This window comes from Vigna unguiculata, chromosome 11 (assembly GCF_037176805.1).
Source record: "Vigna unguiculata cultivar grain cowpea cultivar isolate G323 ecotype 2 chromosome 11, ASM3717680v1, whole genome shotgun sequence".
Lineage (NCBI taxonomy): Eukaryota > Viridiplantae > Streptophyta > Magnoliopsida > Fabales > Fabaceae > Vigna > Vigna unguiculata.
This window is the reverse complement of record NC_140802.1, coordinates 9,709,163-9,733,336: the sequence shown is the minus strand read 5'-3', so window position 1 is coordinate 9,733,336 and position 24,174 is coordinate 9,709,163. Positions and strand designations below refer to the sequence as shown.

Genomic DNA, 24,174 nt, shown 5'->3' with positions numbered 1-24,174 from the left:
TAAAATTATAAAATTATAAAATTATAAAATTATAAAATTATAAAATTATAAAATTATAAAATTATAAAATTATAAAATTATAAAATTATAAAATTATAAAATTATAAAATTATAAAATTATAAAATTATAAAATTATAAAATTATAAAATTATAAAATTATAAAATTATAAAATTATAAAATTATAAAATTATAAAATTATAAAATTATAAAATTATAAAATTATAAAATTATAAAATTATAAAATTATAAAATTATAAAATTATAAAATTATAAAATTATAAAATTATAAAATTATAAAATTATAAAATTATAAAATTATAAAATTATAAAATTATAAAATTATAAAATTATAAAATTATAAAATTATAAAATTATAAAATTATAAAATAATAAAATTAAAAATTATAAAATTATAAAATTATAAAATTATAAAATTATAAAATTATAAAATTATAAAATTATAAAATTATAAAATTATAAAATTATAAAATTATAAAATTATAAAATTATAAAATTATAAAATTATAAAATTATAAAATTATAAAATTATAAAATTATAAAATTATAAAATTATAAAATTATAAAATTATAAAATTATAAAATTATAAAATTATAAAATTAGAAAATTAGAAAATTAGAAAATTAGAAAATTATAAAATTATAAAATTATAAAATTATAAAATTATAAAATTATAAAATTATAAAATTATAAAATTATAAAATTATAAAATTATAAAATTATAAAATTATAAAATTATAAAATTATAAAATTATAAAATTATAAAATTATAAAATTATAAAATTATAAAATTAGAAAATTATAAAATTAGAAAATTATAAAACTATAAAATTATAAAATTATAAAATTATAAAACTATATAATTATAAAACTATAAAATTATAAAACTATAAAATTATAAAACTATAAAATTATAAAACTATAAAATTATAAAACTATAAAATTATAAAACTATAAATTTATAAAACTATAAAATTATAAAACTATAAAATTATAAAACTATAAATATAAAATTATAAAATTATAAAATTATAAAATTATAAAATTATAAAATTATAAAATTATAAAATTATAAAATTATAAAATTATAAAATTATAAAATTATAAAATTATAAAATTATAAAATTATAAAATTATAAAATTATAAAATTATAAAATTATAAAATTATAAAATTATAAAATTATAAAATTATAAAATTATAAAATTATAAAATTATAAAATTATAAAATTATAAAATTATAAAATTATAAAATTATAAAATTATAAAATTATAAAATTATAAAATTATAAAATTATAAAATTATAAAATTATAAAATTATAAAATTATAAAATTATAAAATTATAAAATTATAAAATTATAAAATTATAAAATTATAAAATTATAAAATTATAAAATTATAAAATTATAAAATTATAAAATTATAAAATTATAAAATTATAAAATTATAAAATTATAAAATTATAAAATTGTAAAATTGTAAAATTATAAAATTATAAAATTATAAAATTGTAAAATTGTAAAATTATAAAATTGTAAAATTATAAAATTATAAAATTATAAAATTATAAAATTATAAAATTATAAAATTATAAAATTATAAAATTATAAAGTTATAAAATTATAAAATTATAAAATTATAAAATTATAAAATTATAAAATTATAAATTATAAAATTATAAAATTATAAAACTATAAATTTATAAAATTATAAAATTATAAAATTATAAAATTATAAAATTATAAAATTATAAAATTATAAAATTATAAAATTATAAAATTATAAAATTATAAAATTATAAAATTATAAAATTATAAAATTATAAAATTATAAAATTATAAAATTACGAAATTACAATTATAGTAATAATAATAATAATAACAATAATAATAAATATAATAATAATAATAATAATAATAATAATAATAATAAAAATAATAATAATAATAATAATAATAATAATAATAATACTAATAATGTAATACAATTTTTATAAAAACTAGCATACACACAAGACTTATCGTGCCTGTATGTATGAATTTTTTAAACATGAATGTATGTTAATAAGTGATAACAGTATAATGATATTAAGTTAATAGATAAAATAAATTTATATTTATTAAAAATAAAGTGAAATTAATAGAGAAATTAATTGTTGATGAATAGAAAAAAATAAAAAGTTTTATAGAAAATAGGTAAAAGTAACCGTTAATTTTAAAAATTTTAATAACTAATTATATTATAAAGGATATAATTGATATTATGAAATGTGGACATAAAAGAGAAAATCCTCTTTGTATAATGTTATAGATAACATTCTATAACAATATAATAGATAATATATATATTATATACAATAATCAATAAGAGTGTATTATGATGTTGTCAATCTATAAAAACTATCGACGTCTAATATAATTGATAAGTGAAAACTAAAATTTGAAAAAGAATACTGTAGTACCCTACTTATAAATACTTATAAAGATAAATTCATTATAATAATATTATAATTAGTTATTATTATTGACAATAACCAATGAAAGTTTATGATGATGTTATCGGTTTATTAAAACTATGCATATTTATAAATGTAATTAAATAATTATCTTTCTTATATTAAATAAGGATCTTTTTCCTAACGTGATGTAATATTCTTTTGTTGATTTATTAGAATGATGTCCTTTCTTTTGTTTTATGTTTTAATTTGTTGTTTCATGAGAGTTTTCTTTGATAGTTTTATTAATTACTATATCAATCATGATCACATCACTAAATATTTTCTATTTATTTAATCAAAATTTAGTGTTCAAAAACGGAAACTATCACATACATTAAAACCAACTAATATTAAAAGGTTCCAATATTAAGTTATGTAGTTATTAAATTCTACCAAAGAAATAAAGCAAAAGTAATATCATATTTAGTTAACCAAAGTATTTAACAACTATAGTTAAAATAAGATATGCAAACATCCAGCCACATAATTTGCCAAATTTCAATTAAATAGGACAACATCAATATATTATACATGTTAAACTATATAAATAAAAAACGAAACAAGGAACTTTATGTATAAAGTGGTAAATGGACTAAAATTACAGGACACATAATTTTGAATTCCTAATTGGCTTTGTGGGGTTTGGTTTTAAGGCCAAATCCAAAAGGGAAAAGAGGGTCATAATGACTATCTCCAATATTCATCGGCAACTGATCAACATTTTTGAACCATGTCCTTGGAAGCTTGCCCATGAAACCATAATCACCAAACAAAACGTCTGTCACACCTTCTCCCTCAGTACCAGGAAGCCAAGCTGCAACGAGAGCTTCAATTTTGTCAACATATGGTTGTATAACCACAGGACGACCAGAGATTATCACAGTAACACATTTGACTCCTCCACACACATTATTTATGGTTTCTGGCCCAGGTGTAGAGATTGTCAAATTCAAACTATCACCATTTGTTTCAGCATATGGTTTCTCTCCAACTACCACAATGGCATATGAAAAATTATTAGACTTGACATAGTCCAAATCAGGATTCTCCTTGTACACTACCTCAGTATCTTTATGAACTGTGTTTTTGATAGCACTGAGAATTGTTGTACCTGTAAATCACATATGCCTTGTTAATATTGTGCTTTTACCGAACTATACAAAAGGGAAAGATGTTGTGAAGGAATATATAATATACCTTTGGTGACATTGTTTCCTGTAACTCCTTGCCATTCGATGGTCCATCCACCACACTGATATCCTAGATTATCAGCATGGCTTCCAGCAACCAATATCTTTGAAGCTCTTTTAGGAAGAGGAAGAAGTGGTTGGTTAGGATTTTCACCATTCTTCAATAGAACCAAAGATTTCCTCACAGCTTCGCGAGCTAAATCTCTATGTTTCTGTCAAGGTACATTGTTAAAACGATTTAATCAACACACAAAAAAATTAGTTGGTAGATGAAAAATATACACATGTTTAACTACAAACAAACCTTCTTCCCAAGATGGTGAACTAGGCTATGATCAGCCAATGGGTTCTCAAAAAGGCCCATAACAAACTTTACTCTCAAAATTCTCCTTACTGCATCATCAATTCGGCTCATTGGTATGGCATTACTTTCCACCAATAAGGTTAGGCCATCTATGAATTCTGTGTAGTTGAGGGGAACCATTACCTACAACATTACCAAAGCAAGTATTAGAAGATGTTGAAAGGTAAATGGAAAAATCATTCAAGTTTGTGCATTAAACTCCTAGTTTACCATGTCAACTCCAGCAGTGATTGCTGCGTAAATGGAATATGTGTAGTTTGCATGCGTAGGGGTAGTGATCTTATCAATTCCCTTCCAGTCTGATATGACAAAACCCTACGAAAAGCAGACAAAATTCAGGACTCGTTTACTATGTCAATTTGCTATTTTGAATTAAATGAAGCCCTCAGAAGTTGAATATTACCCTAAAGCGTAATGAATTCTTTAGAAAGTCGGTGATTAGATTACGATTGGCATGCATCTTTTCTCCATTCCAGCTTGAATAAGAGACCATGATAGTCGAAACACCCTTGGCGATTGCGTTATAATAGGCTGGCATGTGAATGCTAAGCAATCCATGTCTACTTATCACCGTGTTGTTTTCATTGATTCCCTTTATGGTTCCTCCATCCCCAACATAGTGTTTTGCGGATGCTATAACTTTTCGCCTATGCAAACAAATGGATTAATATTTTATATGATAAATTCTTGCAAGTAACAAAAGATAGAAACAAAGGGAATAATGAAGTTCTTACTTTCCAGCAACAAATGGAACACCCTTTGGCGAGTTTGCTGGGATTTCACCTTGCAGACCTGGAATGATCTCAGTCATAGCTTGAACTACTCTATGGTCTTCGCTATAACTTTCATAACATCTTCCCCACCTTGGATCTCTACAAACCTATACCACATATCATATTATAAGATAAGTCTATATATAAGGGAAAATAGATATGACATAATTATCATTAGATGTTGATCATAGAATTATTCAATAAAAAGGTATTAGTTACCGCTATGCAAGGTGCAAAGGCATATTGAACTCCAGTAGCTCTAATTTCTAGAGCAGTTGCTGCTCCAATTCTCCTCACGAGTTTAGGATCTCTGTTTGATGAGAGATAAATTTCATCATGATACACAAATATAATTTTAAAAATAATTTTATTTGAGAAGCTAAAAACATACAAAGCAATTAAAAAAAGAAGAAGAATATACCTGGAAGAACCTAGGCCAACATTGTGAGGAAAAATTGTTGCATTATATACATTATTATTGCCATGAACAGCATCGATCCCGTATATCATAGGAATCCCCAATCTAGTTGATAAAGAACCCTTTTGTAAATCATTCACCATGTTCATCCAATCCTCTGCAGAAGCTTGTGGCTTTGGAACACTACCACCCCCACTCAGCACACTCCCTACCAAAAGCACAAACCATATAACAAAACAACTAAATGAATTTATTTTAATTGAAAAAATTGAGCTTACCAATATAATAATTCTTCATGATTTCTGCAGAAGCAACTTTACGTTCAATTTGTGTCATCTGACCAATTTTCTCCTCTAAAGTCATTCTGTCCATGAGATCCTTGATTCGAACATTCAGAGGCTGTTTTGGGTCTTTATATTTCAAGTACTTTGCCTCACTCGTGGCTATCCAACAATGCAAGAGCATAAGCCACACCACAAAGATACTCACTTTCACCATTTTCTTCTTCTCAACAGACTGTGAAAAGAGAAATAGAAAGAAATTACTCGCTCGATCACCTATGTAACAGAGAAGAGAAAGAGGGAGAAAGGTAGTCCTTAGTGTGCAAAATTGTATGAATATATAGAGAAAAACTAAGATAATATTGTTACTGATATGCAACTTCTTCATCTATTATTAGAAAACAAAACAAGATAGAGATATAATAAGATATAACATCTTACTTTTGCTTTATAAATAAGACATTACTGTATTTTTTATCTATAAATAAGATAATAGTATTTTTTTTTCTTAAATTTCAGTTTTCATTCGTTAATTGTTTTCACCTATAACTTTATGAAGTGGATAAAACTTTTTTTTAGTTGAAGGTAGTTTTCCAACCGGACAATTTTATCTTTTATTAAATTAGAGTAATTTTACCATATTATAGAATAGATAACTCTATAATACCTAAATCCAAACACATCTTTATATAATTTCATAGAAGATTATGATATTGAAAAAAATAAAAATTTTAGGATTTCTAATTACTTCTTTAAAACCATATATATACGAAATAACTACTTTTTCTTTTTAAAATTAACCATATTTGTATAATGAAAGTATATATTTTTCACTAAAATTCGGTTTATATAATAATATATAAAACTATAATTTTACTAATATAAAAATATAATACCCAAAAATATAAGTATAATTGTATTAAAATTATATTATAATAATTACAATAATGATTTTTTTCCCTTGTAAAACAAGCTGAATATAATAAAAAATTTAATTTCTTATTATAAAAAAACAAAAAATCCATAAGAAATTAATAAAGCAGATTGTTTAAATTAAAAACGTAATATAATAATAATAATAAATTTGTTAAAAAAATTAAACGAAGTCTGATATTATATATATAAATTAAATTAGAAATATTTCAATGTATATTTAGAAACCACAACTTCAAAATTGTTATACATGTAAATTATTATAAAAATTAAATAAAATATATAATAATTGTTTAAATATAAATATATATATATATATATATATATATAATTATTTTTACTATATAATAATTTTTATTTAGGTAATATTAATTTTATTTCTGCCGTAAAAAAAGTTGAATTTACTTATGTCGTTGATAATTACGAAATTCTGCTAATAAAAAAAAGTCGACGTAATATCAATAATCATGTGTACCTTCAATTTTTCTATATATTAATGTTTCAATGTTATTTGAGATTTTTGAATATACTTTCTCAAAAATATTAAAGTATAGAATATTTCAATTTATTTTTAAATATCTCACCTTCGTAATTATTATCCATAATATATGTAAATTCTTATAAATCTTAAATAAAATGTACGCGGTTAATTTATATATATATATATATATATATATATATATATATATATATATATATGATTTTCTTTTATTAAATAATCATATACATTACAAAAAACTATCAAATAATGAAAAATTTTATGATAAAAATTATGTTTAGAGATCAATTTAGAAACTAATTTCGTAATTACAGACTAATTTAGAGACCAATTCTTTTGGTAGACGAGATCTAGGTAGCTAATGATAGTGACCAATTTAGAGACCAATTCATCATAGAAATTGTTTTAATTGCCAATTTAGAGACTAATTATAATTTTTTGAAACTATTTTAGTTACTAATAAATTTTAGTTTATAAATTGGTCACTATAGTGACTAATTATTTTTTGTCACTAAAATTGGTCATTAATCAAGGATTTTTTTTATAGTGATACTATATGTGAAGAGACATGTTCACTAGTATTGGATGCAATAACATTTTGATATTTGATTATCCTAGTTGCACTAGAAGATCTGCATTTACATTTAATGGATGATGTTAGATCTTATTTGTTTTTTATTCTCTTGAGAATTATATTTATAGGAAAATCCCTGAAGAATTTAATTTACTAAAGAAGGCAAATTCTAAAGATAATTATTCAATAAAATTGAACAAGTCTCTTTATTTGATTAAAGCAATAAGGACATACATGATATAACCGTGTTGTGAAGTACTTATTAAAAGAAGGGTATATAAATAATCATATTTGTCCTTGTATTTATATGAAAGTATTAGAAAATGAATTTTTTATAATTGTTGTTTATGTAGATGACATAAACATCGTTGGAACTTAATAAAACAGATTGTTTAAATTAAAAACATAATATAATAATAATAAATTTGTTAAAATATTATACGAAGTATGATATTATATATATATATATATATATATATATATTATTGGTATATATAATAATTGTTTAAATATAAATATATAAATATATAAATGTATATAAGTTGTGATATGATTCAGAGCATCCTTTAAGTACTTTTTTATTTATTTTTATTCTTTACTGATAAAAAGAATATTTAACGAAAACATTACCTTTGATATAATTAGTGTTATTATTTTATTTGATTATTATTACATATGATCAAATCCTAACAAACCAAGAGAATAATATAGATAAAGATAAAACATGTCTATATATACACAAGATAAATTCACTTTTTTTTCTTATATAAAAGAGATTACACAATGATAACAATATATAACATAAAATTATTTGTGTATGTGCTTCTATTTCAACCATATAGAAGTTATTGTTTCAAAATCATTATCATATAATAGTCAAAATATATAATAGTGAAAACATATAATAGTCAACCTTTTTTTACGATATTGAAAAATAATAACATGATTATCATTATTATTCTTATATTCCTAAAATTATATGTAAATAATTTTATAAGTTTATTATAAATAATTTTTATCTATGATGCATGATACTTTAACTTGAGTCATGTATCGGTATTCGATACATTTATTATAAGTATCTAATTTACAAAGTCGTAATATGGTACAAGAAAATCTATGAATAATGATAAATTTTAGTAACAAAAATAATTAGTCACTATAGAGGGACCAATTTAAGTATCAATTTAAAAACTAAAAATTATTAACAATTAAAATAGTTTCAAAATATTATAATTAGTCTTTAAATTGATACAGAGGTGTCCTATGGGTTCCAGTGTGTTGGTAGCGGGTAGGGGTTCCCTAGGTGGTTTGTTGGGTTTAATTATGGGATGCCAGTATAAATTGGGTTCAATGAATTTGTATGTATGAGGAACATGATGATCATCCTTTACATGTAATGGGTTTGCGGAGACATGAGGAATAAGTATATATTGTCAAGTTAAGATGATTGTGGGTTGAGGGGTGGTGTAAGGGGATCTATACAGAGGATGACTGACATGATTTATTGAGCATTTCCCTATTATTTTTATGTTTTAAATTTACTAAGAGTATAAGTAAACCTCAATGAAATTACATTGGTTGCATTGTTCAAGTATGAATAAGTATATATAATTGATTGTGTCTTATGTTGTTGTATGAGTTGTGTCTTATGTTGTTGTATGAATCACTACACACTCAGACCTTAACATTTAAAAAGTTCTTTTAAATTTGCAAAATTTTTAATGTATTCTTTCCGCTGAATACATCATACATTAAAATTATAATTTTCAATAATTTAAAGTTTTTTATGACAATAAAAAATATCTATTTATTTTTCAATAACTAATTTATTTCATCAAATTATTGGATTCATAAAAATAAGACATTTTGAAAAGTTTTATATCGTTTAAGATAACTTATGGGATGAATGTTAGTAATTATATAATGGATTCTAAGTCTATTTCTTTACTTCAACTCAAAAACATTTTGAATTAGTATTTGGATTCTTTTTATTATCTTGTAATAGAATGTTATAAGATATAGCTAAATTCTTATTCTATACGGTATGAATATACAGTTAGTGATAATAATTCATAATTTAAATTCAATATACAGTATATTTAACTTTGCAAAATAAATATTTATTATAAAAGCTAACTAAGTTACAATAAAAGCTTCAACAACTTCCCACGGGATTCTGAATGAAAAAAAATAAATGAAAATGTCGTATCATATTCATCTCTAAGAATAACGTGCAAATCAAACGTTAAAATTTGCAATTTCAAAAAATACTGTAGAATTCTAATTCCAATCATTTTAAAAAAATTAGATCAAGAATTAAGAAAGAAACTTCTTGATAAAAATGATAAATAATGTCCACTTGTTTCATATAAACTGATTTGATTATAATTTTATTAATAAAACGTTATCACATTAATTAATTAAGACAATAAAAAATTGTCAACAATATAAATAATCCTTTTTACCATTTATTTATAATAGAAATCAACGAAAAAAATAAGAAAAGAAAATATCAAGAATGTAATTAACATTTAAACAAATAACACGATATACATCTTCTGTTGCCCAATTGGGGAATATAACTACGGTTTAGTTTTTAACTATTACAACAATGTACGTTATCAATATCTACGGCTTCATTCAAAAGCAATATGAATTCATTCAAATAAAGATTGTGTGATTTTAGTTTCGGCTTCTATGTAATAGACAATGCTTTTGATTTGCAGATGGGACAAACATTTTTCTCATCTAACCATCTCCTTATACAAGGTGCGTGGTATTCATGTCCACATTGAAGAATTTCTATCTCCTCTTTATTTTTATATTCATCCTGTAAAATTATGCATAAACATTTCAATTAATAGGAGAAAGAGTAAATCATATTTCTAATACATCAAACTTAAATAAATAACCCTAATCTACTATATAAAAAAGACAAATAAACTAATATTTTATAAAATATACATGTTGCTATATTTGATACCTGACATATTATGCAAATATCAATTTGTCGTTCCTCAGAAGTTGACCCCTCCAAGTCATTAGGTAATAGATAAGTTTTTGTCTGCAACTGTCTTGCAATACTTTCTTTGGGCAAACCCCTTTCCAAGTTGTCATTTCCAATCCATTCACCTAACTCAAGAAGCTCCTGTTGTCCAATTTTGAAACGTTAACAATTTAAAGTTTTTCAATCATTAAGGTTTTATAGTATTCTTTGGAAAATACATCAAATTATACATGCAATACTTGCCTCATATGACATGTCGTCAATGTCCAAGCGCATACCACTGTGAGGATCAACCGATGAAGGAAATTCTTGCACAGGATAAGAGAATGTCTCATATGACATGTCTTCGGTGTCCACAATCATATCACAATGAGGGCCACACAATGGAGGAAATTCCTGCATAAGAAAAGAGAATAATAGGTGAGAAAGAAAGTAGGGTTTTAAGGACTAGAAATCATCACCAAAAGTAAAAATGATTGATATATTACACGCAAGGCCAAAGGATGAAGATTATTTTGTATGGACATTGAAGATCTTCTTGATTGATTTGTTGTTACTTGAGAATGAAAATTGATGTGGTGCCTTCTCCTTCCATCTCTTCTATAATATCTTTGGAGATGCAAATAGTTTCGTCGAATGAGATGGTTAGAGTGACGCACCATCATAGATCTCCTTGAGCCTCTTCTCACTACTTGTGTATTCATACTAAACCCTCAAAGATCTTAAAAACCAAATAGAAGATGCAATCGAGAAGATTATAAAGAATGAGAAACAATGTTGAATGCAGGAATTGTATTGTTTGTAAGAATTGTGTTATTTGTAAATCTAATGTAACATGGATATTTATAAAGATCCTAATTTAATTAAGGAAAGAGGAAATATTTATTGTACGTTTAAGATAATTGAAGATTGAAAATCTAATTCTAAATATTAGATATTCAGTTGATATAATCTTGATGCCATTAATTATTATTTATAAATATACTTTAGAATGGATATAAGTGTTTAATAAAAAGGTTAAGAGAGATGTTTACGGATAGAGATAATTGAATTTTAAAAATCTAATTCTAAATATTATTCAGTCGGATTATCTTTAACGGGATCTTGTAAAGACGGTAATATAAGTATTTAAGGATAAGATTACGGAAATTTCGGGAAATGCCGAGCGTTGAAGATAATTTAATTTGTAAAATTTAATTCTGAATATTCATTTCACTTGTCTTTATATCATACATTATTCAGTGCAACTATATTACAGTGTGTATAACTGTCACAGATGACAATTTAAGGAAAGAAAAAATATTTATGATTAAAGATAATTTAATTTTTAATTTTAAATATTTAATTTATTTAATAACATTAATTATTATTTTTAAATTTATCGGAAAAGTAAATTACTTTTATAATGACAAGGAAGAGCCGCAGGAAAATCTTTATCAGTAAAGACAATTCAATTTTTAAAATATAATTCTAAATTTTTTGTTCGTATATGATTTTGGTACCATTAATTATTACTTTTGATATTCATATAATTTGGATTATTATTTTATTTAATCGTTATTCAATCTAATCCTAACAAATCATGAAAATACAAAATAGGGATGAAAGATATCTTCGTAACTCTCTCTTGTCTTACTTGATGATGAAATATTAGTTTAATAGTTATTAAAATTATTTTTTTATCTCATGAGTCTTGGTATACTTATTTTTAGACATGCCAAAGTGAGCCAACCCGGCTCACACGGGTTGACTCACCACGAGCCGGGTTGAAAATGAGTGAACCCAACCCGGTTCACTCTATGGTAAGTCAGAAATTTTGCAATTTGGCTCAACCTATCACAGGTTGGTGGGTTAAGTGAGTTGGCTCACCAACTCACATAAAAAAATTATTTATGTATTTATTTTTAAGTATTCAAATATTTAAATAATTTTTTAAACAATCCATGAGATGACAATCACAATAAAATCAAGAACCAATATTTTCATCATGTTCACCACCAATATATGATGAATTGTTTCCAAGAAAGTGTCCATAGAGTCCAAGAAAACATGGCTAATATTACACATTTTCTTTCATGTGATTCAATAAAACATTCAAACTATTCAAATATTATTGAGCAACATTCTAACATTTAAAAATATGAAATTGTGAACCTATATAATTAGAAAAAGTAAATAATTATTAACAAAAATTAAAAAAACATTGTAAAGAAATGTTAGTGGGTTAAGTGAGCCGGGTTGAGTTCAACCCACTTCTAAAAAATTGAATTTTTCTCAACCCAACTCGACTCGAACCCGTGGTGAGCCAGATTGGCTCACGGGTTGAGACCCATTTTAACATCTCTACTTATTTTTTATGATTATAAAAGAAAAAAAATATATTATATGTTTTTTATAACCGATTTTTAATTGTGACTTGATTATAATATATTTTTCTTCTAATACTTATGTCTCTCAATATTTTATTAGATTATGATAAATTATTTTTTAATATATTTTAAAAAAAGCATATCGATGAAGAATAGAATAATGGATTTATTTTGTACAGTGGCGAAACTTGGACAAAAAATGTAAGGGAGCCAAATAGATTTCTTATATATAATTTTTTTTAGTTAGAAAAAAAGCTCTTGATCTTTTCTCTTCATTTCCTCTGCTTCTTAAAATAAGCACACATACTAGTAGAATTCAAAAAAAATATTACTATCATTCATTATTATATCATGCTATTATTTCATGATACCAAACCATGAATACCATTTTAGATAAGTCCTTCGTACCTTATCAATTTGATTTTGTGGTATTGTCAAATTTGAGGTCGTTTTTCTCGCGTTATAATGAATTTTTAAATTCATTATATTATAACTCTAAGAACTTTAGATATTTGTTTTTTATTGTCTTGAATTCATGGTTCTCATGAAATTTCTCAAGTTTAGTTAATGTAAATGCATTTTTTTTATCTTTATCACAAACCTACCTCTTTAAAAAAAAGAATCAATTTTTTTACTTTTTATCATAATCTTTCTAATATAAATTTATCATCTCTTGCCTATCTGAAAAAAAATAAAATTTATATTCACAAATCACAATTATCACAATGCAAAACATAATAAAACTCATATCACTTTAATTAAATAAGCAACACGGTATAAATTCAAAACTTAAAAAAAAATTACCATAGGCAGCAAAAAACACAAAATCCCTAAATTTTACAATTAAGGATTATAATAATATGAGAAAAATTATAATTAGGTTCATACCATTTTCATAAAAGAATCCCTAAAATCATAATTAGGGTTTTATTAATTTGGGATAAACATTCTAAATAAATTTAACATACATAAATCATGATAAAATACTAACCTTGATCTGAGAGATCATGCAATAATGTATACTTCAATCTCAATTTATGTGTTTTCCAACCTCTATTTCCTGATCTATCTCTTTGTATTGATTTCTCATAATTTACATGGTGGAAAGATCTTGTAGCGAGAAAAAAAAATCTAATCTCTTTTATAAATCAATGTCTTCATTAATTTTTTTTATTTTATCTTTTATTATAATTTTTCATAATATAAATAATATATAAATATATATAAAAAAAATAAAAAAAAAATTGGGGGAGACATAGGTCCGTCCCTGATTTTGTAGAAGTAGTAAAAGGGAAGCTACACGTGAAGATGAAAATAAGTTAAATTATACTTCTTCACATCTTTTAAAGTATTTAAAGCATTATACTAATAATCCAATCTAACGATTCAATTGTTTTATAGAAGAGTCATTTTTTAAAGTATACTAATGGCCCAATCAAATGATCAAAAAATTATATTATTCTGACCCCTTCAAAACTCTTGGTCAAGATCCGTAATTGATTTTAGTTGATTCCTTTGTAAGTGTTATATAAATTTTTATAAATTTTAAATTGTATTAATGAATATATACTTTTATTAAGTATATTATTTTTCCAAAAGCAATTAAAATTAAAGAATATTATTAGTGTTTCAAAAGTTGTCATTAAGTTGTGGGGAAGTTGGTGACTTAATTGGTTGTGGATTTTGGTCAAAAATTGGTTCTTGAATCAATCACTACATCAGTTACTAATTTCAATCACTAAATTGGTTATTGATTTTGATAACTAAATTGGTAACTCATTCAACCACTAAATCGATAACTTATTCGACCACTAAATTGGTCACTAATTTTGGTGACTAAATTGACCACTAATTTTGGTTACTAATTGTTCACCGTGTATTAGTGACCAATGAAATGGTGACCAATATAAGTTAGTTACTAAATCAATCACTTCTTTCATCATTGACCAATTATATACTTTAAATTTTATACTAGTTTGTTTGATAGTGCAAACTAGGTTTATTTCTTAACCAATGATTCAAGTTTCATTACGCATATTATTACTATGAAGTACGAAGAAGTATTTTTTTTGTCATACACACATTCACTCCTTATTAATCTTGTACAAGTATTCTTTCAACTCAACTATTTTTGGTTGACCCTATCTCAATAGTCTTTAACGAGTTGTTCCTAACTTAACCCAAATATTCTTTCAACAAGTCACTTTTGACTTAACATGAGTACTTTTAAAATAACAAACCATTCTTAACTTAAGACAATACAATGTCTTTGTGACCAACAAATCACGATTTCACACTCACTACAAAGAGTAGCATCTTTCAATGTATACAAGGTTTAAACTCTATTAGTTTGTTAAAATGAACACAAACAATTTTCTCCAAAAGCTTTAAGACACAGAAATTGCAACAAAGTTTTAACACATGGAAATAATGATTATCCTTGTTGTCTTCTTTAAGGAGTGCCTTTAGATAGGCTTGAAGCAACTATTATACGTAACATCAATTGTTTTTGTGGCAAAGACCAAGTGGATTGAGCCACAATCGAATTGTGACGTTTGGGATATTACGCTCTTAAGTGAAAAGTGCCCTAACTAATAGCTATAGCTTTTGGTCTAGTGTTAAGCGCTTGATCCAATAATTGGTATCATAGTCAAGGTCACGAGTTTTATTCTTGTGGACAATTGTTAAAAAGGAGATTGTTGTGGGTTGCACAATTGTCTTTTGGTGAATATAAGTGGGTCGAGTTATGCACAATCCAAGAGAAGGATTTTTAGTGAATTGCACCATAACTAATAACTATAGTTTTTAATCTAATGGTAACCGTTAAATCCAACAACAACTTGAGTCACAATGGGATGGCAAAAAATCTTTTTGGGTCCGATAGTGATTAAACCTACTCCTACGTGGTGTAAACCGTACCATTACAATGCTTGCATTTTCTTGAAAAATTCTATTGCTAAAATAAATGACACCGAAGACCATTCTTATATTTATATTCATGACATATATGTTCAAAAACAATTTGATTGCATTATACAAAAGATTTATCAGCATATATTATTATTATCATGGACTAATTATTGTACAATAAAAAATTTATTTTAAATTACAGATATTATTTTTATATTTTTTAAGTTTAATCAAATTAAATGAAACTTATTTTATATTTATATTTTTATAAAGAAAGTCTTTTCAAGGACTTTTTTGAGTTAATATACCGGAGTTTTGAAATGAGGTTCTTCTTATGACCGCATATCAAACAAGAGAAGTGACATTATACATAATAAAAAATATATTAAAGAGATGCTCAAGAAGTTTAATATAGGAGACTCAAATGCAATCAAGATTCCAATGCATACATCTTTTTAGACAAAGACGATAAAGGTAAGAAAGTAGATAAAATTATCTATCATGGTATGATTGGCTCTCTACTATGTTTAACTTCAACCAAACTTGACATATGTATAACATTTATGTGCAAGATTTCAATCAAATTCAAAAAGAGTTTCATTTCAAGATTGTTGAAAACATCTTTTAGCATTTTATGGGATATACAAATATATATTGTTTTATAAGTAAAATATGAGTTTAAGAATAGAAGGCTAATGTTTGGAAAAGGAGTGGATAGAAAGAGAACTAGCGGAGGAGGATGTAAAGAAAATATCCATTTTTTTGGGTAATAACTAATTTCTTTATGAAACGTGATTTATTTTATTTAGACTATAGAAAACACATAATTTTTAAGATTAATAATATTTACTTTTAGAATATATAGTTAATTTTTAAAATAATTGGTAAATAAAATAACGGTTAAAAAAAGTTTTTAGAATAATAATTAAAAATAAATTATTTATAAAATAATCAATTTTTAAAATAATAAAAAAATTGGAAAATAAAATATATACAAAAAAATATTTTTAAAATAATTGTTAAAGATAAAAAGGAATTTAAAAAAATAGTTATAAAGATAAATTATTTATAAAATAATTAATTTTTAAAATAATAATTAAGGATGAAACTGAAAAAATGATAAGATATTGACATAAAAAAGAAAATCACTTTATATATTGTTATAGATGTATAATTGAAATTTCCTAATTGAGTAGCAACTAAAACGAATTTTGTAATCATATTTAAAATTAAAATATTTACTTGTGTAGTTAACATTCTCAATATATAGTTTAAAAAAGCGTATTCTTAAATAATTGTTTGTTTAAGCTAGTATTCTTAACTTGATATCTTTAAATATCAAATTTTTTTTGAAAAATGTTAATATTTAAAAATAATATTTTATCATAATTTAAATCCTATATATAGTTTAATATTCAAATTATTTATAGGAAATTTTAACTATGCAAGAGAAACATTTATTTTATATAAAATAAAAAGCTAACTAGTAACAATAAAAGCTTTGACAACGTTCCATGACAATTTTAAATGAAAAAAATAAAAAACAGGAAAACCTCGTCCATATTCCACCGAGAATAACCTCCAAAGTTATTACAATAGTCTAAATGTAAACATTTACAATTTCAGAAACACTATAATTCTAATTCCAAAATACTTTTTTTTTTTGACAAAATAGACCTTATAAAACTTTTAAAATTTAAGAAAGTAACTTCTAATTTCGATTACAATTCTATTTATTGATGTATAATATATGGACACCATATGAAAAGAAAAGAAAATTGTCAACAATATAAACAATTCCTTTTACCATGTATTGTAAAGAGGCATTCAACTGAAAAATAAGAAAAGATATCTAGAATGTAATTTTCCAAAGATAACATCTAAACATCTATATAACATGATAAATGTTTTATTGCCTAATTCGGCAATAACTGGTTCATGAAAAGTATAAACAATTTATTTTTATCATGCACTTGCAAACAGAACATTCAACTGAAAAATAAGAAAATATATCAGGAATGTAATTTCTCAAAAGTTAACATCTAAACAACTATATAATTGTTCTACTGCCGAATACGGCAATGCAACTACATTTACTAGTTCATGAAAAGGGTAAACAATGAGTTTGTTCAGTATTACAGAAATAGCAATATGTACTACTTCAAACACAACAACATATGAATTGGCACGAATAATGAATTATGTGCTTCTAATTCTCGCTTCTATATATAATAGTCAATGCTTTTGATTTGCACATCGCACAAACATTTTTCTCATGTAATGTAACCATCTCTTTATACAATCTGCATGGTACTCATGTCTGCATTGAAGAATTCCAATCTCCTCTTTGATCTTATATTCATCATGTAAAATCATGCATAAACATTCCAATTAATAGAGAAAAGTAAAACATATTTCTAATACAATATTCAATACTTTTGATTTGCCCATGGGATAGAGCAAGAGTTAAACATATTTTTACTACACTAAACTTGAATGAATAAAAAACCCCACCCCATTACATAAAATGACAAATAACCTAGTATCCTATAAGATATTCACGTTGCTATATTTGATATCTGGCATATTATACAAATACCATATTCTTGTTCTTAATCCAAGTCATTAGGTAATAAATAAGTTTGTTCGCATTTGTCTTGCAATGATGTCTTCTATGTCTATGTTGCCAATACATTCACCTAACTTAAGATGTTTCTGATGTCCAATTCCCAAGAGTTCAGCAAATTCAAGTTTTTCATAGTAACTGAGGTTTTACCATTCATAGGAAAATGCATAATATAATGCATAATATACTTACCTCATATGAATGACATATGGTCAATGTCCAAGCGCATATCGTGAATTGTGTGAGGGTCAATGAAGTAACCTCCTGCAGCATGAAAAGACAATAATATATGAGAAAGTAAGTTTCTAAGAACCACAAAGTAGCAAAAGTAAAGACAATAATATATTACATCATCTTGAAGAAAAGCCCGAGGAGGAAGATTATGCATGTTGCCTGCAAATGGAGCATAATGGAGCATTTAGTGAAGGATGAAAGTTGGAGTGAGCTCTGATATCTTGTACAGGCTGTGCATGATGGTACTGCCTATGGAGAAATTTGTGACGCCTTGCCCTTCCAGCTCTACCATCGTATCTTCTCCTTACATTAGCACTAGCAGTTGTAAATGACAAACATATACATTTATCTTGTACATAGGACATTTGAAGACAGTGATACCAAATCAAAGTATGAACACCATCACCATTATTACTATTAGAGTCACCAAAATAGTTTCCTCTAATGAAATGGTTAGAGCGAAGCACCATCATAGATCCCCTGGAGCCAAAGCGTGGTAACAAGGGGATGCTGTGCCTTGCAGTAGGTTGAAGGTGAAGTCCATGGTGTTGTTGTGTCATTCCATTGACCATTCCATAAGCATTTACTGAATAATCAGAATGTATCTTAACTCCTCTCATACTAGGCTGAGACATAGACATGTTTCAAACCAACTAGAAGATGCGACGAAGAAAGTAACAAAGAAAGACCGTCAGTGTTTACTGTCTCCGAATGCAAGAGAAATGTATTAGGAGTTGTGATATTTGTAAACGGATAATGATAATTTAATTTATTTATTTTATCTATTTTTAATTTATCATTTATATCACATTATTAAAAAAATTAAAATAAATGATATAAAGATGATAAAAGTGATAAATTAAAAGTGAAAAAAAATAGATGAATTAAAATATCGATATTCTTTGTAAATATTCGGTAACATGGAATATGTATATATATAATGAGAGAAAGATACTTTTAATTAAGGTCAAGTTAAGCTAAATAGGGGAATTGATAAGTTAAGGGAAGAGAAATGAGAATACAAGGGAAGAGAGATGAGAGATGGAGAATCTTTAGTATTAAAGATAATTTAATTTTTAAAATCTAGTTATAAATATTTCGTTCATTGGATCTTGATAACGTTAATTATTATTTGTAAATTTATTGTAAAAATAAATTAGTTATAAAGATGATGATGAAGGGAAACTTAAAGAAGCAATCTTTACTATTATAGATCATTTAAATTTTAAAATCTAATTGTAATATTAACTTTAATTCATTTTGATGACATTAATTATCATTTGTAAATCTACTCTAAAAATAGATTACTCATAAAACAGAGGAAGAGTTTAAGAGAAAAATCTTAATATTAAAGGTAATTCAATTTTTGAAATTTAATTTTAAATATTCCGTTTATGTGATTTTGATACCATTAATTATTATGATTTATGTTTTAGGGTTGAATAAGGAACCATCAATTAATACATTTGATATTCATATAATTTGGATTATTATTTTATTAATCATTACATTCCAATCAAATCCTAATAAACCATAAAGATATAAAGATAGAAGATATCATATATATACATAAGATAAGTTTAATTCTTTTTTCACAAAATACATTACACACTAGTCAAGCAAATAAAATATTTACCATTTGATATAATTATAGTTATTTGATATAGTTATAGTAATTATTTTATTTAATTGTTATTACTGATGAATCAATTTGTAGAATACCAATAGAATAATACAGACTGGTAAAGTTAGAATATATATATATATATATATATATATATATATATATATATATATATATATATATATATAATTATTTTTTTAAAAAAATAAATTCAAATAAATTGTACCACAAAACAATAGCTTAAAAAAATTAATCACTTTACAAAAAAATTATTCATAAGTCTAATTTAAAAAGAATAAATCTATAATACAGAATTATAAATGTTTTTCATTTATTATTATTTCTTTCACCGAAAATTATATATTTTTTATTTGATTTATAAAAAAGTATATCAATAAAAATCACCAATAATAAATAGCAAAAGTATGAATAGGTTGAATATCAGTATAAACTACGTTCGTTTAAGTCCGCATCCCGCATAAATCCATATTTAAAAAGGAAAAATTCTTGGATCAATAATCTTGTGACTTTATTTTCAGAAGAAATAACATACAATACTTTGACGACTATTTTTATTTGTTCATGTGTGATTGTCAATAAATCATTTTGTAAAATGCGACAAAGGGTGAAGAACATACCTTAGTTTGTTTTAACTGATCCAATGATAGATGGGGAAATCTTTAAACTCATTCACATTCACATCAATGTTGATAACATTTTTTAATGATTTGAAGATAACATCGTGTTGGTTGATTTGAATCTCGTCCAGACCAATTACTTATATTTTATATTATGTTACATTTTGTTATATATAGCGAGAGACTATATGAATAAAATAAATAACAAGTTCCTCGATATATCTTTTATATCTATCATATATTTCATATCTCTAATATTTTCACCATCTCTACAAATTTCAAACACCTATAATATTTCATATAATAATTATATGATCCGTAATATTTCATATCATAATATGATTATTAAAATTTCATAAGTCCGTCTCTTAATTAAGTTCGTATCAAACTCTCGAGATCAAAATGAGACTTAAGTGAATATTTAATGTATTTAACTTGTTAGACTCATCCCTAATAAGTGTTATTCATCATCATCCGCCTCTATGGAGGCAGAAGAGGAGAGCTTCATTTACTCAACCGAGAGACAAAGAGAGGAGTGAAGGGAGATATCAAAGTAATAAATAATTAATTCAACAATAGGATAATAAAATGGATATTTTATAGAAAGTCATTTAAGGTACAACAATTGCATTGGGTATTACACTAAATATATCATTTCAACTTTTTCGTTCGTTGAATTATAACTATATATTATGTTAAATATAGGTTAAAATACTTTTTTGGTCCCAATTTTCGTCAAGTTTTTTCCAGTAAGTCCTAATTTTGGTTTTGTGTTTAAATAGGTCCCAATTTTTGTCAATTTTGTTCAATTGGGTCCTTTTTTGCTAACACCGTTTAAATCATTAACGGTCATGAACAGTGACTGCCACATGTCATTTCGTGGTTTTTTTGAATTTTTTTAAATTTTTTAAATTTTTTTTTAATTTTTAAATTTTTTTTTAAATGTACACGTGTCAACCCAAGAGTGTACCACGTGTCACTTCGTGGTTTTTTTGAAATTTTTTTGAATTTTTTTGAATTTTTTTGAATTTCTTTTAAATGTCCACGTGTCAACCCAGTAGCGTGCCACGTGTCAATGTCAATGTTCTAAATTCAATTTGGTCCCTATATTTGTTATTTTTGTTCAATTAGGTCCCAATTTTTGTTAACACTAACCAATTTGGTCCCTCTCCAAATTAAAACCAAATTTAATTTTTATATTAAAATTCACATTTTTTATTAAATATTTTTATATAATATATTAAAATTCGCATCATTATAACTTTGATATAAAAATTAAATTCGATCACATCTTCGATGAGGACCAAATTGGTTAATGTTAACAAAAATTGGGACCTAATTGAACAAAAATAACAAATATAGGGACCAAATTGAATATAGAATATTGACTTTGACACGTGACACACTAGGTTGACACGTGGACATTTAAAAAAAATTCAAAAAAAATAAAATAAAAATTTCAAAAAAACCACGAAATGACACATGGCATGCTCCTGGTTTGACATGTGTACATTTTAAAAAAATATTAAAAAAATTTTAAAAAATCATTAAAAATAAAAATAAAAATAAAAAAAATTCAAAAAAATCACAAAATGACACGTGGCAGTCACTGTTCATGGCCGTTAATGATTTAAACGGTGTTAGCAAAAAAGGACCCAATTGAACAAAATTGACGAAAATTGGGACTTATTTGAACACAAAACCAAAATTAAGACTTATTTAAAAAAATTTGACGAAAACTGGGATCAAAAAGGTATTTTAACCTTAAATATAATATTAAATAAGTTAGAATAAATAAAAAATGTTGTAAATATATAAGTTAAAAAAAATGAATCCAAATTGTAGATTCTGAGAATATATTTTCCTACTAAAATGTATTGGTGTTAGTTCAACAATGAAAATTAATCTATTTATTGACTCAATCACAGGCTGGTTCTAGAAAACATAACTTCAGTGCATTATTCTAATCCCTTTATAATGAATTGTTGATTCAAAAGTTATAACCAACATCAGTAATTTTGTTCCGTCTACACGAACAATAACAAACAAACTTCACAGCAATTTGGTAGAATATTAAAAATAGTATATAGAATTCTCGCACCTGATTAGGCTATGTTACCTTCTCTTGACATACCAGAGATTCATGACTAGAAAAAATGCATTGCTTCCCATTCATTTTGAACTCAACATCGAGCATCACACCTAAATTTGGATTATAATAATCCACTGATTTTCAATTCTAGCATCCCATAGTTTGATATGGCCCTTTGCCCATCCGTAAAGGAAGAGGTTTGAATTGTCTGAATTGAACTTCTAGCTCAACCAATTGCCTGAAACCTGAGTCTCCAATCCCTTCCAACATCGATAATCCTAGATGTGTGGTCATGTTTACAAGAAAGAAGAAAGTGGCCTTGTGGAAGTTTAGCACGCATGCTTTCTTCTGATTTTTGCTCCACTGAACGGGACCGAAGTGCCACTAGAACAGTTTCACTAATAAGAAAAATGCACAAAATGGTTAAAATAAGTGATGAATACCAATAGTATCTGATTTCCAGTAGAAGAGAACGATAATCTATGTTGTTTGGTTGTTCTTCTTCGTCGTCTGAGGCATTCCATAAGCGTTCTACAGAAGATCCATTCAAATTCCTTTCCTTGCTATCACTAGTACTACACATGTAATGATGACAACAATGTTAACTTGTTTTCAGTTTCGCCTACGTAGTGTGTTCCTTCATGAGCCCTGCAAGTGCAAGCTCTTGCCTCTGCAAAGCTCTATTCCGACCTCAACTTTAATAATATTATCTTGTATGAGAAAAACGAAAAGGTTTTGGATAACATGATCGATTGCTTGAATCCATTTCCAATGCACACTTTCATGTGAAAAATAGGAAAGTGATTAAATTTGAAAGAGATATTGTTTTGGTATGAAATGAACTATTAATTATCACATGTTTTCAGCTAACTGAATCTTATTACATGCTTATAGTACTCCAAGTTCTTGATAAAATGCCATTTACCATCATGTTGGTTTCAGTCTATTCTTGTTGGTGCATTTGCTAATAAGGACTTCAACAGGGCATTCAGCAACCGCATCCCGAGTTGTGCAGGTGCTTTAGAATGATAAATGAAATGTTCATCCTTTCACATGACATATATTGTGTGAATGTGACTCACTATTATACTGCAGATGGATTTGGTTCTAGGATTTACAA

General features: G+C 24.8%; 2 protein-coding genes across 2 annotated transcripts; both read right to left on the bottom strand.

Annotated features, from left to right (window-relative positions):
• Window positions 1-3,126: 3,126 nt before the first annotated feature.
• LOC114170556 (uncharacterized) lies at window positions 3,127-5,780 on the bottom strand. Its single transcript, XM_028056059.2, has 9 exons — window positions 5,543-5,780; window positions 5,268-5,472; window positions 5,066-5,156; window positions 4,808-4,953; window positions 4,477-4,720; window positions 4,284-4,388; window positions 4,014-4,196; window positions 3,717-3,921; window positions 3,127-3,630 (listed from the first exon to the last, which is right to left on the bottom strand). The coding sequence occupies exons 1-9, from the start codon at window positions 5,760-5,762 to the stop codon at window positions 3,143-3,145; spliced, it is 1,887 nt and encodes a 628-aa protein (XP_027911860.2). The 5' UTR covers window positions 5,763-5,780; the 3' UTR covers window positions 3,127-3,142.
• Window positions 5,781-10,249: 4,469 nt separating this feature from the next.
• Window positions 10,250-19,341, bottom strand: LOC114170152 (putative E3 ubiquitin-protein ligase ZFP1). The gene is made up of 5 exons (XM_085669196.1): window positions 18,969-19,341; window positions 18,818-18,859; window positions 10,805-10,866; window positions 10,538-10,702; window positions 10,250-10,384 (listed from the first exon to the last, which is right to left on the bottom strand). Exons 1-5 carry the CDS (start codon window positions 19,339-19,341, stop codon window positions 10,250-10,252), a joined length of 777 nt encoding a protein of 258 aa, XP_085525322.1.
• Between the last annotated feature and the right edge of the window lie 4,833 nt (window positions 19,342-24,174).